Here is a 19,429-nt window from a genome sequence, read left to right on the forward strand (position 1 = left end):
GAAGGTCTTGCCTCACCACCTCAGCCCAGGTCTTCCTGGGCCTACCTCTTCCATGGGTTCCTTCAACTGTTAGGGTGTGGCACTTTTTCACGCAGCTATCCTCATCCATTCTCACCACATGTCCATACCAGTGCAATCGTCTCTCTTGCACACCACAACTGATGCTTCTAATGTTCAGCTTTTCTCTCAAGATACTTACACTCTGACGGGTATTCACATTGACATTACACATCCAACGGAATATATATATATATATGCTCTGGAATCTCTTACTGTCATAGTATTTCTTCCAATAAATAATAGCTTTTAATGATAGTGGTAATACATTTACACAAAGTGTTCTCACCTTTTGGAGTGTGCCCTCATTACAATGTTATATTGCTCAACCATGGATTGGCCATTTAATTGAGCAGATATTGCATCCTTGCCCATTCCAATGGTATTTCCATGAAGTGTATCTATAGGATTACATTATTTCAACATGTACTACCCTGGTACATCTTCACCATCTTCTCCTCCCAACTCTCTCTCTCTCTCTCTCTTTCTATATATATATACATATATATATATATATACATATATATATATATATAACAAGATAGCCATGTTTCTCCTCTACTGCAAGACACCTGTTTCTGTCCCTATATGATACTCTAACCTCTCATCATCTGGCACAAAGCCACCTCCCTCAATACTACTATCCACTCAGTAGAGGGCTTGTTTTTTGTTTTTTTTCTGGCCAGGTATTTGGTGACCTTGATGGTGGTACTTCTATGTAAAAAAAAAAAAAAAAAAAACACCTGGTACACTCTGTAAAGGAAGGGTGTCCAACCATAAAAACCATGCCAAAGCAAATAGTAGAACTTGGCATAGTCTTCTTGCTTGCCAGTTCCTACCAAACTACTCAATCCATGCCAGCATGGAAAGTGGATGTTAACAGATGATGAAAACTGTGATTTGAGGGAAGTCTTGGCTGCTGTTTCATGCGTAGAGACTTGTCTATATTACAATATAACAAATAGTTGTTAATAACACATATAAACAAGGTGGTGAGCTAGCAGAATCATTTGCATACCAGGTAGAATGCTTGGCAGCATTTCATCCATATTTACACTCTGAGTTCAAATTCAGCTTTGGGTCAACTTTGTCTTCATCCTTTCAGGGTTGATAAAATAAGTACTAGCTGAGCACTGTGATCGTTTTAAATGACTAGCCCCTTCCCAAAATATGCCCTGTGCCAAAATATGAAACCAATAAAATATATAAACATATGCATACATCCTACCCTATTACACAAGTAATAACTATTTTGCAACAGACAGTTCATTATTATTATTTTTATCCTTCACATCTTATTCTACTATATTCCTCTATAAATTTTTGAAGTCAGACTTCCTGTATTTGATCAACATAATGAGCAATATGGAGGAAGTTGCCTCTATGCAGTCAGCTGACCCATGAGCATTTGGCAAGCCTTAATATGCTGATATCTTAAGACTCTAAATTATTCAAATTTGGTATAAGTTGTATGTCAGGATGTGGTCACTCATCTTGCCAAAAGTACTGAGACATGTGTGTTGTGAGAATTAGAAAACTAGCAGTAAGTACAATAAACCTATTTGCTGTGGCAGATACTTCTCATGGCATTATTATTTAGCCAGTGAATATCAGCAAGCATATGCTTCTACTTAAGGTATAAAGATTCAAAGGTCAGCATCAGGCTGTATAGTCAGAAGCTTGCTTCCCAACCATGTGGTATTGGTTTCAATCCCATTGCTTGGCACCAAATACCTTGCCAGAAAAAAAACCAAACCCTCTACTGAGTGGGTAGTAGTATTGAGGGAGGTGGCTTTGTGCCAGGTGATGAGAGGTTAGAGTATCATATAGGGACAGAAACAGGTGTCTTGCAGTAGAGGAGAAACATGGCTATCCTGTCGGAGACAGACAGACAGACATTTTAGCGAGAGGATAACTACAGCCATAAGAGAAGGGCTAGACATACAACTAGCCCACTCCGGCTCCTCTCTGAGAGAACACCTCACAAAGAAACAAATAAGGGACAACAATCAATGCACATTAACAAATTGTCCCATCCGTGGCACAGATTTATGCCAACAGGTAAATGCTGTGTATAGAATACAATGTAACAAATACAAGTTCTATGTGGTTAGCACAACAAGACCGTTACACGTCTGCATCAAAGAACATCTGAACACGAGAGCCTCCTTCAGAAAACATCTAGACAGATGCCAGAACACTGACAAAATCATAACAGTCTCAATTGAGGACAATGAAAGAAATTTGGGTAATTTAAGAATTAAGGAAGCTTTACTCATACACAGACTAGGACCCCAAATGAACAACAGGCTGAAGATTGATAATCAATATATTATTTAGCTACATCTGAATGCATGTATGTTCATTCTTAATAACATGCTCATGCATTGTTTATAACAAAAAAAAAAAGAGAAGCTGCACATATAACACATAACTTATAAGCAGCGCTACAGATATACCAACACACATGAGATTGAAACATAGCTGACCTCGCGCACTTCTCATGAGGAATTCCGGAAGGAGCTTTGTGAGACCACTACTGAGACACTTCTGGGGGGAAAAAAAGAAAAGCCATTAGTAAACAGTTGATAGCAGAGACTCCATCTAAGAAGATCTGAAGAAAGAATTGTATTCCGAAATATCATCGGACTATAAATAACTAAATTACAACAAGTATATAGTCCATTTTTTTGTATTATAGTGCATTGTTGTACTATTCAAAACTTTTTATTCTTTACATAACTATAGTTGATTGAACCAACTTCAGTAGATATCTGATAGGTTCTTAATTGGCCCTAAAAGTATGCAAGATAAGGTTAAACACAGTACGATGTGAACTTAGAACTTAGACTGACAAAAAAAAAAGACTGATATTTAAATTAGTGTTCTACTATTTCTGAAAAATCATCTCATTGCTTTTCTTAATTTTTCTCCTAAAGGTACAAAATGAGGAGAAACCATAATAAAACAGAATATGAATTTTAATTATAAAAGTGTGTGTGTGTGTGTATGGTCACTGCCACACAGCTTTGAAGGCAACAATTACCCTAATAGTTTGTTGGCAAGAGAAACTGAAAACAACACTGCCCACTGCTCTTCCATCCAAATGATTGCAGGTATAAATACAAACACACACTCATGTACACACATATATGTGTCTATATATAATGGTCTTCTTTTAGTTTCTCTCCCCCAAACTATTTCACAAAGCTTTGAACAACCTGGAGCAATAGCAGATGACACTTGCCTAAGGTGCCATGCAGCAGATCTGAACCCTAAACCACATGTTTGAGAGGCAAACTTCTCAACCACACACACACACACACACACACATGTACATGTATGTGTGTGTGACATTGGTTTCAAATTCAGGCACAATGCCAGCAATTTTGGAGAAGGGGGAGAGTCAATTTTATTGACCCCAGTATTCAACCACGAAATGAAAGGCAGAATTTGAACTCAGACCATAAAGACAGATGATATGCTACTAAGCATTTTGCCTGGAGTGCTAATGATTCCACCAGCTCATTGCCTTATGTATATATGTAATATTAGTTTCAAATTTTGGTATAAGGCCGGCAATTTTTGAGGGAGGTTGATGGTTGATTATATCAACTTCACTGTTCAACTGGTACTTATTTTATCAACTCCAAAAGCAAAGTTGGCCTCAGCAGAATTTGAACTCAAAACTTAAAGATGGATGAAATGTTGCTGAGAATTTTGCCTGACATACTAAGGATTCTGTCAGCTTGCCACCTTATGTATATATAAAATTAATATATTTATAAATAGGCAGTGCTCCAGCATGGCCCCAGTCAAATGACTGAAACAAGTGAAACAATAAAAGAATATCACAAAGCCGCTAACTCTGGACTGGCCAATTTGAATTACATTGCAGGCCACTTTAATCACAGAAGGTTTTTAAAGGGCCACTTGTATACTGACAAAATTGAAAGCATTTAGCTTTCTCATGCTATTATTACAATAATGAATGAATGATCGTTGATTCAACATGAAATATTATCGTTGCAAAAACAGTAGTATCTTTATTTTTTACTTTTCATTACAATCTTTAATTTTTGATAAAATTTGAAAAATGTTTGTTTAAATAAACCCATTTCAAGAAAGTATCAAGCGGGCTGCAAGATAAAAGTTTGTGGGCTGCATGCAGCCCGCAGGCCTCAGGTTGGCCATGATATGCAGTTCTGACAGCTATTTACTTGACATTTTTGACACCAGCAGTATCTCTCAATCATGATTGGCTCTATTGAAGAAAGATTACTTTATATAGGGAGACTCAAGACAGGTCTACCATCATCACCCCAGTAACTCTCATTTTCCAACATACAAGTTAACATAATAGTATATAGTGTAAACATGTAGTGCATATATTCAAACATCGGCACTACCTTTCCAATTCCTGCTGCATTTTATATGGAATTTTCGATCCTCTAAAGTCGTTTTTTATCTGAAAATTTTTGTCTGAAAATTTTTGTCTGAAAATTTCAACTTGTATGCTGGAAAACACAGTATATTCTCTTCTGTTTTAGAGAAACCAACAAGAAGAGCTTTGTACGGTCACTCAAGTTGCTAAAAATAGCAGCCAATCTTCCTACAACTTCTTACCATTTTAGAAAAGAAGTAATTCGTTGGAGAATGTGGTTCCAGATACACTGTGTGTTGGAAAATGGTGGGATGGTCATGACTGGAATATATTTGATTATAGGTCAGCTTGATCAAGACTGACCTGTGTTAAAATATGCACTTAAACAACCAAATTCACCCAAGGGCAAGACAGACTTCCTTTTCTCAGAGTTTCATCACTCTTGAAGGAGGAAGCCCTCCTTGGACTCCTTCCACTGTCATCTGTCTCTGGCCAGTTGTGGCCACAGGGATGTTGCTAAACCCCTGCAACCCCTGCGATCACAGGGGACCATGTTAAGATCATGAACAAGAATTAAACTATGTTAACTGAAAATTTCATGAAATAAAATGGTAGTACCTTGTACCTGCAAAAGTTCTTGTTAAAATATTACATTGTACCACAGACATGTACCAGACTTTGTGGATAGTTTATAATATCTATTGGACATGAACTTAGCTTTCAGCTTGATTATTATGAACTGATCAATGATTTCATGAAGCAAAAAGTGTGCTATGTTTGTCTTTGAAAGTTGTTTGGATTATAAAAGTGCTCTTTTATAGATATCTGGAAGTTTTACTTATTGAAATTTGTAATAGACCTAAATAAATTTAACTTGTACTTTTAGAAATGTTCTTTAAGATAACAATATTTCAATATTGAACTTCAGTTAGAATAAAGTAAAATATAGCTATGAATAAAAGGTGCTTAGATTATAAATTTTGATTGAAGGGATGGCACCTCAAAACAAAAAGTTGCAGAGGGCCTCTAAAAGTCATGTAACGGAGCTGTGTGACCATATAGGCCCCAGGTAGCAGGTGAGATCATCTCGCCATCTTGTCTTTGGTCAGCCTCTTGATCTTGTCCATTGTCTTAGTGTCCTTTCTATCATCCTGACTGTCCATCTGTTGTCCTTCAGACATGTGATGTGGCCAGCTCATCTATATTTGTTCTCCTTCATGTTCTTATGGTATTATTGACTCTTGTATGCTGTCCTTTAGTGAATTTCCATTTAGAGAAAGAAAAACAAACTTTGTACAGTTCTCCATATTTTGTTTCCTTTTCTCAGCAGACAAAGAAAGACTGGTTGGTACTGAGGTACTTAGAGAATGTGTTAGGTTTGTGAGGCAGACCATATTTCTTGTTGACTATCTTTCAAAGGAATCTAGACCAATGGTTTAGAATTTCACTGAAATATTTTTTTCTTCTGTTGTAACAAATAAAAGAAAATGTCTTTTAGAGGGAGAGAAAAAAATTCTGTGATCCCCACCATCTCCAAATCTCCCAATGTTTGTTTCATGTTTATTTTCTTTCTTCTCTGGGTGTTTAGTTTGGTTCCTTAGAATAACAGGAAAAAATGGGAATGCTTACATTTTCTGTCTCCCATAGCTGTTAGAAACAATTGCTATTGTCTCATGATAATGAAGCGAATAATGCTCCCTGTCCTTTTTTTATTATTATTTTAGAAAATTACATTTTGTATAGAATGTAATTAGAGAATTATTATTTGTATGTAGAATTATAATTTTACAAGTTTTTTTCTTTGTTTACTGTCTTCAATATATTTTTTCTATGCTAGATAAGTGGAATAGTATTTTGTTTTATTATATTTTTATTTTTATCTTTTTTTGTAAATTTTGTGTTATTTCTGTATCTGCTTGTCATATGGGCTTCAAATTTTGGCACAAAGCCAGCAATTTTGGGGGAGGGATAAGTCAATTACATCAACCCCAGTGTTCAACTGGTACTTATTTTATCAACCCCGAAAGGATGAAAGGTTAAGTCAACCTCAGCGGAATTTGAACTCAAAATGTAAAGATGAACAAAATGTTGCTAAGCATTTTGCCCAGCATGCTAACAATTCTGCCAATCTGCCACCTTCATATTTGCTAGTCATATGAGAAAGCAGTACTCATGATCCCTTGCAGGGCCACTGAAATTGATGTGAGAGATGTATCCTCAAACTGGAGACTTGGTCCTATGCTTTGCAGCAGAGCTGGTGCCACTAAGGTGGCAAACAATGAATGAAGTTCACTATAGTGGGATTTGAGCTCAGAATGCAAAGAGCCATAAAATATACTACAAAGCACTCAATCTGACATTATTCCAGTTCCACGAATCCATTGCCCTGGATTGGTTATGCCTTTTTATACAGACCCTGAAGAAAATGAAAGATAGAAGTGATTTTGGTGTGATTTGAACTCAGTGCATAGTAAGTCAGAGCGAATATTGCAAGGCATTCTGTCAAATGTTCCAGCAATGCTGCCACTCACCACCTGTTGGCGTAATTGTTTTATAAATGGCTAGCCTTCTTAATAGAAATATATCATATTACTACTACCAATAATAATAATAATCCTTTCTACTACAGGCACAAGGCCTGAAATTTGGGCAGTGGGGTTAAGTCGATTAAATTGACCCAAGTACTCCATCATCATCTTCATTTAACGTCCATGTTCCGTGCTAGCATAGGTGGGACGGAACTACGAGCCAGCCTGGCCGAAGCCTGCACCAGACTTCTGTGACTGTTTTGGCCGGACTTTTACAGCTGGATGCCCTTCCTAACACCAACCACTCAGCAGAGTGGACTTACTGCTTCTTATGTGGCACAAGCACTGGTGTGACTCCGAAAGGATGAAAGGTAAAGTCAACTCCAGTGGAATTTGAACTCAGAAGATAAGGATGGATGAAATGCCACTAAGCATTTTGCCAGGTGTGCTAATGATTCTGCCAGCTCACCACCTTACTACTACTACTAATGATAATAATACTTATCTTTTAGATTTAAATGTAAGGCCAGCAACATTGAGGTGAGGGAATTAATTAATACATTGATTCTAGTACTTAACTGGTACTTTATTTTATCAAACCCAGAGGGCTGAAAGGCAAAGTTGGAAAAGTTCACCATGGCAGGATTTGAAATCAGGATGTAAACAAAACAAAACAAAACAAATAGGGCACTGCTTTTTTCCACTGTGCTAATGACTATGCTAATCTGCCATAATAATAATAATAATAATGATTTTTGCCACAAGGGCAACTTGGGTGAGGTGGGGATGAGTCAATTACCTCGACACCAGTGTTCAATTTTACTGACTCTGAAAGGATGAAAGACAAAGTCGACCTTGGCGGAATTTGAACTCAGAGCATAGCAACAGGCGAAATAGCACTAAGCATTTCGTCCAGCATGCTAACGATTCTGCCAGCTCATCACCTTCTGATAATAATAATAACCTTTTCTATTATAGGCACAAGTCCTGAAATTTCGGTGGAGAGGGCTAGTAGATTACATCCATCCCAGTGCTCAGCTGATACTTATTTTATTGACTCCCAAAAGGATGAAAAGGCAAAGTTAACACAATGTAAAGTTGGAAGAAATGTAAAAAGCATTTTGTTTGGCACATTAGCGATCCTGCCAGCTCACTGCCTTAATATTAATAATAATAATAATAATAATAATAATAATAATAATAATAATAATAATAATGGTGGTGATGATTTTGAATTTTGGCTGGATGTTTCTTCTTCTTCTTCTTCTTCTTCTTCTTCTTCTTCTTCTTCTTCTTCTTCTTCTTCTTCTTCTCCTTCTTCATCTTCTTTTTCTTCTTCTTGTGACAAGTAAAAGACACCCAACACACTCTTTAAAGTAGTTGTTGCATGGAAATTCATAGAAACCAGGCGACAGCAGATGAGTGGAGCCTGGCAGCTCTCCAACTTACCAGCTCTGGTCAGACCATCTAACCCATGCCAGCTTGGAAAATGGACATTAAATGATGTAATGATTTGCAGAACCATTTCTTCATTTTAGCTTCTGTAAATTTTGTACATGAAAGTCAAGTCTTTCTTCAATTAAGATCATGACATGTAATGAATTTGTTACTTGGTCTTCTCTTTCTTCTCCACATCCTTAATCTCAAACTTGGCCATTTTGTCTTTTTGGTGGGGAAGGGGAAGAGTATATAAAGGACTACATTATTTCATATATCATCCCCTTTTAAGATGGTTGGATATAATTTCAGAGAAACTTGCCTGCTATTTCTTGTAAGTTGAACTACCATGTAGAGGTTCCTCCTTTGTTGAATCTGTTTCTGCTTTTTTTTTTGTTTAATTTTTTTCCTTTCTTTATTGTGTACAGTACCTGTAGTAGGATATAGATTCACCAAATTAATACTTTATCCAATGAGCCATTATTGGCTCATATATTAAGAATTAGGATGGACTCTCTTAAATCCTTGTTGTTGTTGATAATTAAGTGGTTAAAATGTTGAATTTGCAAATCATACCATCAAACAACTCCCTCCTTCATCTCAGTAGGGAATTCATCTCAGTAGGGAATTCTATATTAAAAGCTATCAATGCATACATACATTATATATATATATATATATTAGCCTAATACAGCTTCAGCTAAGTATAAATGCAGACACTTGATTCCATTTCACTGTAAAATGGGGTTTACTAAAAGAAATATTGAAAGAATTAACTGTAAGGATTTTCACTGTAAAGTGATACTAAGCATTAGAAGCACAAATCTGAGACAGAGAAGAGAAAAGAGGCCAACATCTGTGAGCCTGTGTCTCTTTTCTGGTTTTAACTGGTGCATGTATAAAAGGAATGGTATCCAGTATTCAGTTCTAAAATAAAGAACTTACTTAAACATTCTCTGAAAGATGTTTAAATTTTTCAAACTCCCAGACATATTGCAGCATTGATAAATCTTCATAAAATAAACACGAGAGGAAAAAAAAATTTAATACAGTCATTTGTACAGGTGTTTAATGGGACTGGAGAGTACTATTTTCACTTCACTTCCTTGCTTTGCATATAAACAATTTCACTGTAAGCAAATTGGGCTTTTTTGTTTTGTTTTATTTCTGTAATCTGTGAAGGAATGTCAGATCAAAATCTAAATTTGAATAAAAAGAAAAAAGTGTTTGAGGGAACATGTTAACACATGTTTTCTTTTAAGTTTGGGCTCTAACTTAACATTATTTTACAGAAGAAACTAAATTATTGTTTTTTGATGTTGAATTTATGAATTCATTTAGGTATAAACTTTCAGTGGTACATAATGACTACTGTGATTTTGGTGGATATCATGTATTTTATAAAATAATATTCAAGTGTAAAATGATACTGTTCAGCACATAATAACTAGTATATATATAATACCATTATGTTGCCATTATCTTCAGTAGCATATATATATATATGTACATACACACACACACACAAACACATGCACACACACATACATATGTACAGGGCAGTTTACTAATGCGTTTCTGTATTATTTTACTATAGTCTGTAATATATTATACCAAGTACATTCTATATCCCTACCCAGAGCAGTCCTCTAATATATTGCATTAATTCCTTACTGCTTTAGCTAAGAAAGAAGCTAACATAAGCTGGTGTGAATATAAACATAGATATCAATTACATTTCACTCTAAAGGGGTTTATCAAAAGGGATATTATGAATGAATTAACTGCTAAGATTTTCAGTGTAAAGCGATATGCTTATAAACATATCACCCATTTGAGATTGAAAAGGGGAACATGTTAGAGAAGTGTTTCTCTGTTCTGTCTCACTCATATTGATGATTTGAACCAAATACTGTGCAAGATTTTAGCTATGACATGTCTATAGTAAGACAGAAATCTCATTTAACTAACTTGTAGCTTAGTGAGATCAAAATTCTGTTGATCACGAAAGGTCTACCCCCAGATCCATCATTTAACTAATCCTTTAGCATTCAAACTGGCCATATCCAGCCCATGTGTTCTGTTTTATGTTCAAACTATCCAAATCCAACTTCTCACACTTTCGTGGAGGCATGTGGCTTAGTGGTTAGGATGTTGGACTCGTGATCCTAAAATCGTGATTTCGATTCCTGGACTGGGCGATGTATTGTGTTCTTGAGCAAAATGCTTCATTTCCCATTGCTCTCGTCCATTCAGCTAGCAAAAAGGAGTAATCCTGTGATGGACTGGCATCCTGTCCAGGTGGGAAATATATACACCATGAAACTGGAAAACCAGCCCTTATGAGTTTGTATGACTTGAGAAAGTAACTTTACTTTTACCTATCTCACACCTTCTCTACTATGTTATTCTAAAAATAAACAATCATGTCATCAAAATCTCGAAGTTATGGAGATAATGTTTGATTAATTTAAAACAGTGTAAATATATAAACATAACATTTTACAATAATTTGAATCCTAAAGGGTTAAACATACTTCCAGGTGACTGCCTTGCCAATTACACCAAGCCCCAGTGTAGGAATCCCTACATGATCACTTGACTTGCTAGAAATAGCAGTCCAATTTTCCTCATATCACACACTACTTTCTTTAAAGAAAGAAGAATGAATATGAAATTTTTAAAAATCAATGGTATGATCATAACTGTAAATGAGCATCACTGTCGTACTAGTGGTGTTGTTCATTTTCTGTCTTGCTTGGAAACAAGTGAGGGTTGGTGACAGGAAGGGCATCCAGTTGTAGAGAATCAACTTCAATAAATTTTGTCTGAGCCATGCAAAGTGGACATTAAATGGATGATGGTAATGATGATGATGATGATGACACTGATGATGGGGATGATTATGGTGATGATGATGTGACATTGGGGTGAAATATATGCCGGAATCAATGACAGAAAAAATGTAAGATTAGTTCTCCACAAAGTTTTTTTTATTGTCATAATAGAGTATTTTTAGTTCATTTAATGTATGCTTTTTCATGCTATCATGGGTGGATGAGGATTTATTTGAGGTGGGATTTTATGTTCAAGATGCTCTTCCTGTTGCCAACTCTTAGATGCTTTTCAAAGTAAGGGTTAATTTTTAATCCTAGGGGAGTTATGGTGATTTGCTGTACTTGAGAAGATGCCTCAAGCTCAGTAGAATCACTGTCATCCATACACACAGGCTTGTCCTTTGCAGGTACCAGTGTCCCATAAAATACATTTGTGCCAGTGAAACATGAAAAGCACCCAGAACACTCTGTAAAGTGGTTGGCATTAAGAAGGGCATCCAGCCGTAGAAACCATGCCACATGAAACAATTGGTTCTAGACAGCTCCCCAGCTGGACAGCTCCATATCAAACTATCCAACCGAAGCCAGCATGGAAAACGGACATTAAATGATGATGATAAGGAAGTCTTTGAAAGTGCAAAGCAACTGGTTGTAATATCAACAAGGAATGTCAACATCATGTCACCGTTTCATTCAGTCAATGACATGCAAAGCTATGAGATATGTACACACACACATACACACACACATACATTCATACACACATGCACATACACACATGCATGCACATACATACATATATACATACATACACACACACACATACATTCATACATACATACATTCTGATCAAAACAAACATATAATCACACCATCAGATACACACACACACACACACGCACACACACACACATGCACACACACACACACACACACAGAGTCTGAGTCTATGTGGATGTATTTGTAACTATTAGTCTGATGAACAAAGTTTCTTATAGTTTGTTGTTATGGAAACTTTTCTCTGAATGCTCATACACAGACTCATGCACACACACACGCACACACACACCCACACATAGCGATCAAAACAGGCATACAATCACACACACATATACACACACACATTTCTGTGCATCTACTTCTGGTTAAGAATGAACTTTCCAGATTTAGTATCAACATTGTTACTCATAGTTCACTTTCAAGAGAAAGGCAGTTTTCGAAAACATGGCACTAGTCACACCCTATACACAAGAACATTCACAAATTCATCATCATCATCATAACCATCATCATCATCATCATCATCATCGTCATTATGATCAGTGGCTACATCACTGTCTTAATATTTGCTATTCTATATTTGCATGGCTCAGATGGAATATTTTGTGACAGATTTTCTACAGCTGGTTGCCTTTTCTGTCACCAACCCTTACATGTTTCGAAATAAAGTAATAGTAATGGCTGAACATAATTTCCTGGAAGATTGCAAATGAATGACACTGTTTGTATGATGGTGACGTTTGTTTACAACAATGCAATCTCAAAACAAGGGTACACTCACATACACACACACACACTCACTCACACATACAAACACACACACACACACACACACACACACACACACACACACATGCATGTACATGCATATATATATATATATATATATATATATATATATATATATATATATATATATATAGGTCTGGTCAGAGAAATACCATCTTGCTTGGAAATGGGTGAGGGTTGGCAACAAGAAGAACATCCAACCATAGAAAACCTGATTCAGTGAATTCTATCTGACCCATGCGAAAAGTGAATATTAAAAAGATGATATATCTATCTATGTCTGTCTGTCTGTCATTATATAATTATAATTAAGGGCACTGGAGGGGCAGTACCAATATGCTAGAAGTAGATGTCAAATGTCTACAAACCACTCTAAATTTGTTCTCCTTTTTTAAGACAAGGTTAAATGTGAAGAGTTGTCTGAAACTTTATAAATTTTCTTGTCTATTTCGTCACATTCAGCCTTGTGTTATAAAAGGAGAACAAATTTAGAGAAGTCTGTAGACATTTGACATCTACTTCTAGCATATTGGTGTTGTCCCTCCAGCATCCTTAATTATAATTATATGTTTATAATTATATACTTAAATAATAATTTTACCAATATGGGGGTGTCTGTATGCTAGCCACTGGTATAATCATTTTAATGATTATACCCTTAATTTATACATACATATATATATATATATATATATATATATATTGGTATCTGATGATAACAAGATCTGTGTTATCAATGATGAGAGTGCATGAGACTCTGTAGCCCAGAGCTGGAAGCACACAAGCACCCACAGGTGTCACAACAATACTCTGTTTTTGAAGCAGATGCTGCCCTGTGATGGCTGTCTGCAGCAGAGGCTTCACATTCGCATGGACTAATGGCACTCTATTTGAGATTGCTTTCCAGAGCATCCTTGTATCTCAGTTTAGGCCTTCCTTGATTGCATGAACCCTGCATGATTTTGCCATACAACAGCTATCTGGTCATTCTGATGACATAACCAGTGCATACAACAGTTTTCTTTCAGTTTCAGCTAAACGAAACCCACTTAAAAGGCTTTGACCAGCCAAGAACTATAGCAGAAGATACTTGCTCAAAGTGCATGCAGTGGGACTGAACCTGAAACCTGCACCCTTATACAAAACTCAATGTCACTGCTAAATACACTTTATTTACAATTGGAAAGACATTCGAGCGAGTTCGTTGCCAGTACTGCTGGACTGGTTCCTGTGCAGGTGGCACGTAAAATACACCATTGTGAGCGTGGCCGTTGCCAGTACCGCCTGACTGGCCTTCGTGCCGGTGGCACGTAAAAGCACCCACTACACTCTCAGAGTGGTTGGCGTTAGGAAGAGCATCCTGGTGTAGCCATCTGGTTCACCAGTCCTCAGTCAAATCGTCCAACCCATGCTAGCATGGAAAGCAGACGTTAAATGATGATGATGATATCGAATATGGAAGCTAAATTATGATGGTACTGATAATTATGTGGAATATGAAAACATTGAAATTTGTAAAAATTATTGAATATAAAACTTTAACCCTTTAGCATTCAGATTACTCTCTCATATATAATGTTATTTTATTCACAGAATAGTTTAAATTAATGATGCATTATTATGTTGCAGCTTTGATATTTCAATTTTAGGATTGATTATTTTTAAGGTGACATTTTTGGCCAGGTGTGAAAGGCCTAATCAAGCTGGTTTGAACATAAAAACAAGCAGAATATTTGGGCCAGAGATGGCTGGGTTAAATGATACAGAGTGAAATAATTACATCACAAATTATCTAGAATCATGTGGACCTGAAGTGTCTTTTTCTACAGCAGTATGATGTTATTTGGGGGAATTTAGCTGCTCTTTCTAGCATGCCAAAAGTTAAATAAGGTGGTTTTAAAGATGGGGATCAAGTTGGAAACTTCATATTATTAGTGTTGTCTTTTACCTACAGGCCACACAGAATTACCTCTCCAGTTGTCTGAGCACAACTGGTGTTATAATTCTGTCAGTTATATTAATTGTTTTATTAGCTTTATAACCTCAACTAGTATGATTTCCTCCATTTCAATCTCCACTTCCCACTCAATTAGGCAAATATTTTCTCTGTTTTGTGGAATCAGACTTATTATTATGATTATCATTTCTTGACTATAAAAAAAAATCTGTCAATTTATTATTTATTCAAAATTTTTCCTTGCAGAGCTAGTGCTACAGTCCAAATGGCTCCAAGTATGCGTTCAGAGTCATGGAAAATTGGATGGATCCAGGCTTGTACCAAAATGATATTTCGGAATACCTACAGTAATGAAGGATTGTAAGTATGTCTACATTATCATCATTATAAGAAAGAATTTGTTTTAAAATTATATATCGCAATATTAATTGTTATAATATCTAAAATGAGTCTGATTTATACAAATCTGTGTCTTGATTTAATAAAGCTCTTGATAATACTTGGTATAAATATAATCCTTTCTAGTATAGGCCTGAAATTTTGGGAGAAGATGCTAGTCAATTACATCAACCCCAGTACTTGACTGATTCATATTTTTTCAGCCCCAATAGAATGAAAGGCAAAGTTGACCCTCGGTGGAATTTGAACTCAGAACATTAAGACAAACAAAATATTGCTAAGCATTTTACCTGACATGCTAGTGATTCTGACAGCTCAGTGCCTTACTGGGTATAAATATAATCTTATTATGGCTTGTTAGAGAAGGGTAGTCAGTTGTTAATACAGTTGATCCCCTTTTGCTCACAATAAAATTGTATAAAATGAAAAAAAAAGACAGTCATTTATGAATGCCCACTGTGTTTAATTAAGTTTAATTTAATTTATACATAGTATTATTATTATTATTATTATTATTATTATTATTATTATTATTAAAAAGGCGGTGAACTTGCAGAATTGTTAGCGTGCTGGGCAAAATACTTAGTGGCATTTTGTATGTCTTTTCGTTCTGAATTCAAATTCCACTATGGTTGACTTTGCTCTTCATCTTTTGCGAGTTGATGAATTAAATAAAAGTAAAATACTAGAGTTGATCTAAGTACCAGTGAAACACTGGGGTCGATGTATATTCTGAGTTCAAATTCTGCCAAGGTCAACTTTGCCTTTCATCCTTCTGGGTCAATAAAAAAAGTACCAATCAAGAACTGGGATCAATGATATCGACTTGGTCTCTTCCCCACAATTGCAGGCCTTGTGCCGAAATTTGAAACCATTATTATTATTATTATTATTATTATTATTATTATTATTATTGTGAAGTCATACAAGTTGGAACTCTGTAACTTGTAAGTGTTTAATCAAGCATTTTGGCTGGTTGCAGCCCGTTCATTCAAAATTTTATATAACAAGTATTTTGCTTGATTGTGGTGGTAACATTTTGTGTAATTGCACCCTGCTTTTTGAAGGTGTAATAATTGTTTTGCATTTTTGCATTTTTGTGAAGACAAAATTTTATTCAATTTTCCAAATTAAAAAAATGTCAGATAACAGGAAAATAATAATAATTGACCAAGAGCAGCAATCTGCTATCTCAGTTGAAACTCTGAAAACAAATGCAGCTGAAGGTGAATTAGTTTCTCGCCAAAGAGAAATATAATTTCTTCTTGTTACGACAACAGTAACAAGTGCAAAAGTACCAGCAGCAACAATAATGACGACAACTACAGCAGCAGCAACAGTGTGAACAATAACAGCAGCAGCACCACCACCACCACCACGAACAGCAGAAACAAAAACAATAGCATCTGTATCAACAACATTAACAACAAGATCAAAAACAAGAAAAGTAACATGAACAAGATTGAAAACAACAACAGTGATAACTTTGTGGAAAACAACAACAACAAAAACAGCAGCAGCAGCACCAACAACAACAACAATAGCAGCAATAATAACATAATGAACCTCAACAAAGTTACTTCTTTTTCTAAAGCCATTAGCAATTGGACTATTTTTTTCAGTGAATGACTTTAAATTAAGGCACCGAAATACAAGAGTGACATTATGAAACCAGGTGTTATGTGCCTTAGTAAGGAGGAGATAAAAATCTCTGAAAGAGAAACAATTGTTTATAAATGTGTTTCTTGCAAGGAGAGGAAGCTTAAATTTCCTTCTCCAGCAGAGACTGAAAAATGCCTCAAAGATGTGTGGTCTTCAGTGCTACACATACAGAAAGGTAAACAATATGAGATGGTAGCTACTATGTGCAGCAGTGAGAAAGAAGCCAGAAGAATGGCTACTATAACTTGCATGTCCCATGCTTTTGTAATGATTTCCTATTACATAGATAAAAGGTTGACTTGAATTCGAGTCAAGGACATGCTAGGTCACCATGATCCTGCGAGGGTTTTAGCCATTCTGGAGGAACATGGGGAGATTGTAGAGGTGAAGTCCACCTCACAACTCAGCAGGACTTGAATTCTTATGGAATTCCAGATACTAGTTTCTCCAGAGGAAATAAATTGCATTCCTAATTTTTTCTGTTTCAGGGAATGCGAACAGATGCCAGTTTCTATAGAGGGGAAAAAACAAGTGTTTTGTGTGTGGGAATACAAATCACCTCAAAGCCTTTTGCCCCACAGTAGAGAAAACATGAAGCTCTCCACCATTACTAATAACTCCTCAAGGTGGGGACAAATCTGTTACCTCGCGTCTGCCTCCTTCCCCCAACTCAGGCCTCATTTGGTCTTTGTTGGCGACAAGAGAAAAACTGATTATGAAACAGAGACCAGCCCAAATTGAAGGCCCTAAGATATGACAATAAAAGCAAAATCCATCACCACTCCAATTTAAAAACAAATCAACACAAACATCAGCATCTTCATCACAAGACAACCAATTTTTACAAGCACATTCACAACCACAAAATTCATGAAAACAAAAAGAACACCCGAGAAACAAAATGACCAAAAGTCACACTCTTGGGTAAATACTTTCTTCATCAACTTCACTGTTGTTCAAAGAGCAACATTGAATTGATTGAGGAAGTTATTAATAACAAAAACATTACAACAAGGGAGAAGGTTTTGCAGAACTCCTCCTCAAAACTCCACTGGACAGGATATTAATCCAAACTGATATGAATATGTGTCTTGATTTAAAACAGAAATTCCTCCAGGACATTGGAGGGTTTAGCTCCCCCTCCGACCAAAAACAAGACTGTGTCAACAGTCATCTCTGAAGACTAAAGTATGTGATTCCATTTTCTTTCCTCTAAATTAAATGGCTACACTTAGAGTTGGCTGTGTAAATGTTCGGGGCCTGACATATGTCCTCTCTCCAAAAATTTCAGATCTTGTGTCTATAGTAGAAAGGATTATTATTATTATTTTTAGGTGAGTGCCAGATGAATTTGGGTTGAGAGACTAGAGGACATTTACACATTCTCTTTATCACCTACCCCACTAATCTCATCTCCTCTGCCTCTTAATTCTTTTCTTCTTCCTCCTTCTCTTCCTCCTCCTCCCCTCCTCCTCCACACTTTCTCATCTTCCCAAACATGTGGCTGTAATTATGTAAATTTATATCATACTCTCGTATTTCCACAGGACTTTTCTAAAGATGGTGGCGATTAAGTTATTTTGTTTTCGTTTTCTGCACTATATCCATATTTCTAAACATATGAGCTCTATAATCAAAGTCAGATATGAAAATTATACTTTGGAAATTAGGGTCTTGAGAAAGTCTGTTCATGATTGCTCAATATGCTAGAAGCAGCAGCCAAATCTCTATCATATCACACCCTGTCACATACAGAATGGAAAAGCATGTTGAGCAAGGTAGTCTTCCATAAACTGTGACTGAGAAAAAGGTCAAATAAGCAAATAACAAAGCCTCCACATGCTAGAAGTAGCAGCCAAATCAACAGCATATCACACTATCTTTTTTTGAAAAAAGGAATGAAACATTGACAAATGTAGTCCTAGTTACACTAAATCTTCCACATGTCTTATCTTTATCCTTTATCTTTTACTTATTTCAATCATTAGACTGTGGCCATACAGGAACACCACCTCGAAGGGTTTGGTCAAACAGATTGGGCCCAGTACTTAATTTCAAGTATGGTATTTATTATATTGGCCTATTTTGCTGAACTATCAAGATACAGGGACATCGACAAAGCAACACTGATTGTCAAATAGCTGGGGAGGCACACACATACACTTACATACATACATACATACATGTACAAAGGGTGCTGAAAAGTTCTTGGCTTTGGGTAAAAAAAATTAAAGCTGGATCAGTTAATTATGATTTTATCCAGCATATCCCCCTCTCAGAATCATCCACTTATTGCAGCAGTCCTTCTGTAAAAGAACTCAGAAGGTTGGGCCTCCAACCAGGCCTTTCACAATACCCTTAAAGCCAGGAACTTTACCACCTTCTCGTATATGTATATACAATGGACTTCAACACAGAAGACTGCTTATTAGGGAATTGTTGTGGTATTTGATTTAATCAAGGTTTTGCTTAAAATGAAATTTCTTTAATTTCTTTGTGATATTTCATGGAACATTGATGTAGAATACTGGTAAACCTTTCAAAGTTAGTTTTATGAGCTCTTAAGAAATTTATATTTTTAAAAGAGAAAGAAGATTAA

The 19,429-nt window shown here is 36.0% G+C and overlaps 1 protein-coding gene across 2 annotated transcripts in view; it reads left to right on the plus strand.

Annotated features, from left to right (window-relative positions):
* LOC106883849 (protein FAM78B) overlaps positions 1-19,429 on the plus strand; it is a 105,519-nt gene that overhangs the window by 69,583 nt on the left and 16,507 nt on the right. For both annotated transcript variants that reach the window (XM_014934987.2, XM_014934988.2), the window contains exon 2: positions 15,016-15,129. In XM_014934987.2, coding sequence (XP_014790473.1) covers positions 15,016-15,129 — 114 coding nt within the window. The remainder of the gene's footprint in view (positions 1-15,015; positions 15,130-19,429) is intronic.

Source organism: Octopus bimaculoides, chromosome 8, assembly GCF_001194135.2.
Source record: "Octopus bimaculoides isolate UCB-OBI-ISO-001 chromosome 8, ASM119413v2, whole genome shotgun sequence".
In the NCBI taxonomy this organism is placed as follows: Eukaryota; Metazoa; Mollusca; class Cephalopoda; order Octopoda; family Octopodidae; genus Octopus; species Octopus bimaculoides.